The sequence below is a fragment of the Haemorhous mexicanus genome, chromosome 14 (genome assembly GCF_027477595.1).
Source record: "Haemorhous mexicanus isolate bHaeMex1 chromosome 14, bHaeMex1.pri, whole genome shotgun sequence".
Taxonomy (NCBI): domain Eukaryota; kingdom Metazoa; phylum Chordata; class Aves; order Passeriformes; family Fringillidae; genus Haemorhous; species Haemorhous mexicanus.
In genome coordinates, this window is record NC_082354.1 from 13140091 (window position 1) to 13145790 (window position 5700).

The following is a 5700-nucleotide window of genomic DNA, read 5'->3' on the forward strand; positions in this document are numbered from 1 at the left end:
AGCCAGCCAGGAGTTTGTCCCACAACAGTGGGAGATGCTGCATTGCTGTTCTCTCCTCTGGAAAGCTTTATTCTCATTTTCTCCAGCCTCTCACGGCTGTAAAAGCAACTGGATTTCAGATTCCTGTAGTATTTCCCTATCAGCATAAGTCTGCACACCAGGGAAAAGGCACAATCCTTGTTAAACACTGTTGGTTTTCAGCAGGTCCCACTTGACATGCAGAGAACATGCAGCCTGTCCTCCTCTCAGGACAGGCACAGCTGTGGCACAGGAGCTCAGGTGCTGCAGGTCAGCTTTTGATTTGAGACTCCAAAGACATCAATTAATGTCCCACTTGTGTTCTTTACCGACCTGTATTGCAGCAAAGGTAAAAATCTTCCCCAACCTCTCATTATCCCTCTGAGCTTGCCGCCTTGAGCACCTGGTGATTTTCTAAGAGTGCTGCTTTGTTTTGCTGTAGCACAACTGCTTTGCTGTCCTCATTGCTAAGCAATTAACAGTTTGTCCTTCCAGAAATATCCAACGCCCCAGACACTATTAGCTCCTAGGAACATTTTCAACAAAAACATTCCAGGGGAGCTGCAGGAGTAGCTCTGCCACTTTCAGGGATAAGCATCTCTCCAGCCACATGCCCCACTAGAGAACACCAGAGGGGACAGGGAGAGGGGGTTACTCATGGTCAGGCCCTGTTCTGCCAAGTTCTGCACAAGCTTGTCATCTCACATCACTCTGAGACTCACACATCTCTTGTAAAATCCAGTGAAGAAACTTACCTCTTCCTACAAAACTTACCCCTTCCCACGAAACTTACCCCTTCCTACAAAACTTACCCCTTCCTACCAGAGGAGTGAAGCTGCACCAGGTTCCCATGGTTTCCATCCAGCTGGGACTTCCAGGGAGGCTGGTTTGACCCTGGATCAAAACTGTGAATTCAAGCTTCAAGAGTAACTCTGATATCAGAGACAATTCCCTGAAACTAATGATCTTTGGTCACTCACCTGGGGAAGCCTGCAGGCAATGGTACAAGGTGCTAACAGACCCCTCTTTTAAACTGAGCCTACCAAAGGGTCCAAGAGGACCAGGACCTCTCCAGCAAAATAAAATTTCAAATAAACATCAAAAGCAACCTCAAAATAGATTCAGTATTTTCCAAATACTTTTTCTCATTCATTCTTTTAGTAAAATGAGTAAACTCACACCATGGTTTTGCCTCTGGGTGACAAGACAGAGTCACTCAGGATTTCTGTATGCAGTACTCCAAATTCACATTAGTAATTGACATTTAAAATGCAAAAGGCCCACACAATCTGCAAGAACTTGCCATGAAGGCTGATGGACAGTGTGTGGGGCTCAGCATGTTCACTTCCTGCAGCATTTTTGTCACAAATGACCACATGAATCAAAGAAAGGACCATCCAGCCTATGGACATGTCACCCGCTATGAGAAAGGTATAAAGATGTGCACTTTGTGGTTTTACTTTCCCACAAGAATACTCTCCCACCTTCAGCAGTTTGCAGAGCCACGTCTCCACAGATTGTCAGGACCCCAGGCTGAAGCAAGCTGGAAGTATATTTGATGCATTTTACATAAATCTCTAGCGATTTATTTTAAAAAATTAAAATATACAAAATAAATGTCAAAATATTTTCTTACAGGTAGGTACAGAAATATCTGCACTGCTTTATTTACACATTCTCTAGTGAGAATCTCTTTTAGAAAATCAGTTTGGGGTATAATACTCAGCACCTATGCAATTGTAGCTATGGTGTAATGGTCCTTCAGTATATTTAGACTTCTGGTGTTACACATAACATTTGCCTGATCCCAGCCATACAAAAAGCTGATATTTATAGTGCCATCAATCTAGTTATTTGTCAGAACCTTCCCTCTGTGTGAAACTTGAGTTCTTGTTGTGAAAAGGAAGGAGGAATAAATCCCCATGCGTGACAAAACCAGATTCTCCTTCAAACAGCTGGTGCATGAATGGGCACAAAACAAAGGGAAGAGCAGAAAGGAATGTCACAGCTGCAGGGACATCCAGCTGCACTGACATCACCCCACACCGTGCCCCAGAGCCTACAGGAAGGACTCGGGTTCCCCTTCTTTGCCCGCGGGGGTTTCGGGCTCTCTGAAGCAGCTGCCCCTCCTGGCAGAGGAGCTCTCGCGGTGGCTGCTGAGCTGGTGAACCCTCCTCTTGAACAGGCGGTGCAGCTTCTCCTGGAACTGGTTGCCAATGAAGCAGTACAGCAGGGGGTTGACGCAGCTGTTGGCAAAGGCCATGCAGATGCCGAAGGGCAGCGCCGTGTCGATGAGCCCCACCACCTCACAGCTGGCAATGACCTCCAAGTGAGCCAGGGCGTTCAGAAACGTCAGAACGTGGAATGGCAGCCAGGAGATCAGGAAGGCCATGACAACAGCAGCCACCAGCTTCAGGACCTTGTCCCTCTTCTGCCTGCTCTTCCCAAACTGCTGGGCTTTAAGCAAGTGCCTCCTGATCCAGATGTAGCAGGTGGTGATCACCGCCAAGGGGATGAAGAAGCCCAGGGTGTTTTTCAGGAAGGCTGTTGCCACAGACCATTGTGCATAGTTCTCATAAGGAAAGGCCATAATGCAAGCATTGACCTCCAAGCTTTCAACGTAGTAAGTGTCTCGGAAATAAAAAGTTGGGAGGGAGGACAAGCAGGCGAGGCCCCACACCACCAATGCTACAAAATAAGCTTGCTGTGGAGTTCTCCTCTGGGAGTGAATAGGGTGGACGATGGCGTGGTACCGGTCCACGCTCATGCACGTAATGAAAAAAATACTTGCAAACATATTCAGACACAGGACAGAGCTGGAGATCTTGCACATGAGAGACCCGAAGAGCCAGTTGTATCCCTGAGCATAGTAGGTGGCCCAGAAGGGGAGGGTGGCCAGGCACAGCAGGTCTGCCATGGCCAGGTTGAAAATGTAGACGTTAGCAACTGTCTTGGGGCCAGTGTGACGACAGAGCACCACAACCACCACGCTGTTGCCAACCAAGCCAAGAACAAAAACGGCAGAGAAGAGGGCTGGAATCAGTGAAAACTGATAATCTGAAGAGGTAAGGGGGCAGGGAGGGGATGAGTAGGACACAGCTGATGAGTTTGTCAGTGCTGTAGACAGGACTTGGAGACTCTCCCTGGTGGTGACAACCAGGGAGTAATTGCTCTGCATGTTGGTGCTGGTGGAAAGGGAGTTTCTTCAGGAAATTCATGGGCTGGCAGCGCTTTCCTATCCCATTGCTCACCTGCAGATCAGAAACCGTGTGTTAGACGTGCACTCTGCAGCTGTCTGAGCTCTGAAACCACACAGACACGATAAAATAAAAACCATTTGAAGCTATGTCAGTAAGCTGAGTGCTGAAATACCAGGCAGCCCTGCTGAACTCCTTACCTCCATCCCACTGACAGAACACATTAGCCCTAGGGACGTCACAGCACTTTTTAATTAGCCTGGCAGAGAAGAGAGCAGCTGGGGTTTATCTGTGATTACAGATGGTGCTTTCTGTGGCCAGCAGAGCAGAAGGATTATGGACTCAGGAGCTGGAGACGCTTTGGGAGCTTCTGTGACCCAAAGGCCACGCTGAAGCTCCTCATGATCCTTTTCTCAGTTTTCTCATGCTATTTCCAGCACTCTGAGCAGTTAAAATAATATAAAAAGGCAGATGTGAAAGCAGCCATTAAAAAGGACAATGAGGAAAGCAAGCTGTGATTTTTTTTTCCCCCCAATTCACAGGGCTGGACACAAAGACACTGGAGGGTCTTTGCAAAATGCCATTCACTGTCAGTGTCCTTCTGACACATATCTGCATCTCCTTCCCTCATGACAGCTTTAATCACAACAGTAAAAGAGACAATTTCAATGTAGACACAAGCAATAAACTCAGTCCTTGCAGGCACTGGATTTATCAGTACTACGTGCCATTCATTTAGAAATATCAGGACTGGATTTCAGTAGGGGAAAATGTAGCTATAAACCAGCTAAAATAAGAGAGTTAATTGACAGGTCTGTCTCTGTTGCATTTCAACAGCTTGTGTCTGCACTCTGAGCAGGACATTTTGCAAACTTTAAGACTTTCTAAGTCAAGGAAGAAGATATCATACCCAAGTATTTTATTTTATATACTAGAAAGAGAAAATTAATTTTTAATTAAGTTTTTATGGAACTAGTCACGCATTTAAGAATCCTCAAGGAACTCTAAAAATAATGGAACTTTTCACCAAGACAACAGATTTGGGTAATGATCTCTCATTTAACAGAAGGCAACTGATCATTTCAAACATATTTTTCTGTATCGACAGTTTAATGTTAAATAGTTTATCATCTGCTCAATGCAAAATATTCAATATACTACTTTGGATATACTGACAAAAATTTAATTTTATATATATTGTCTCAACAAGGAAAATTCAGCAGGTGAATTTCTGCAGAGTGCTGGTATTTAAAGACACAAATAGATGATCATAAGCCCATGTTCTGTATCCACTTGGGTGCTAAACCCAATGAAAGCTTTTTTGTTTTACACAAATACTCAGAGAGGGTCTGGAGTCCCATTCCACCCTTATGTCCTGAGCCCTTTACTTTAACATATAGGATCTGAAATCTCAGAATTAATCACAAAGCATTACATACCCCCCTGACTCCTAGCAGAGGGACCACACCATAATTATTTGCACTGCATTACAGAGAACAAGGTTTCATTGACAAACACACTCCCCCCCTCTGGCCATGAACAAGTGGTGCCTGAGGATCTGCTCTGAGCTGCTCCTTCCTCCTCTCTCTGCAGGCACCAGACATTCCAGCACAAATGGAATCAATGGAAATTATGTTCTAGCAGCAGATAGAAAACCTACCTCTCAAGCCTCCAGAATTCCATGCTCCTTTTTTCCCTTTTCCTTCTGGTGAGTATTGCCACCAGCAATCTGCTCTCTCATATCTTCCCTTTTCCACTGGGAGACTTTAACCTACATAACTCCAGAACTGAAATATGAATGCCTGCCAGCTTCTTTTCCTTTTGGAAGCAAAACAGTTTGAGAACCCCCCTTTCCAAGGCCACGTGAGCACATGCAGTAAATCAGGAGAGAGCAACAAGACAGCCAGAAAAAAAGGAAAAAAAATAAAAAGGAAATGAAGCAAGCAAGAAAAAGGAAATTCACACAAATATCCCTGTGGTTTTCTACTGCAGCTCTTGGGCCAGGAGGATACACCCACACTTTCAGCCCCTTTCTGCCCTCCACATGCACACACCACACGTGGGAGCCTCCATGAAAGGATTTGTGCATCTCTGAGGGCAGCGGGGCTCCCGTGCAGTCCATGGAGCCCTAGCACTGGCTAACACATTTGAGAATGAAATGGGCTGTCAGTCCTGGCAGAACTGGCTGTAATGTGAACACAGAGAGACACAAAGTGCAGGAACATCACTGCATTCACAACAGCACTGCCTGGGTAAGGGAGCTGATCCCATCCCCCAGTCAGAATGGGAAAGCCACTGCCCTATTCCTTGCAAAGACATGCACACTGCTGGGGCTGAGGAGGGCAGCAGGACAAATCAGGACAAATCAGGACAAATCAGGCAGCAGGACGTGGCTGAGAGCAGGCTTGGTTCTGAGGCTGCACTGGGGTAGGACATGACAGAACGAGCTCATGCCAACTCCCATTCCCTATACAGAGTTTGTACA

The 5700-nt window shown here is 46.0% G+C and overlaps 1 protein-coding gene across 1 annotated transcript; it reads right to left on the reverse strand.

The window, feature by feature from the left end:
- Window positions 1-1581: 1581 nt before the first annotated feature.
- AGTR2 (angiotensin II receptor type 2) lies at window positions 1582-5163 on the reverse strand. Its single transcript, XM_059859543.1, has 2 exons — window positions 4876-5163; window positions 1582-3269 (listed from the first exon to the last, which is right to left on the reverse strand). Exon 2 carries the CDS (start codon window positions 3194-3196, stop codon window positions 2078-2080), a length of 1119 nt encoding a protein of 372 aa, XP_059715526.1. The 5' UTR covers window positions 3197-3269; window positions 4876-5163; the 3' UTR covers window positions 1582-2077.
- Window positions 5164-5700: the final 537 nt, after the last annotated feature.

Coding starts and splice junctions, on each gene's coding strand:
- AGTR2 (XM_059859543.1), bottom strand. CDS start 3,196: ATGCAGAGCAATTACTCCCTGGTTGTCACCACCAGGGAGAGTCTCCAA.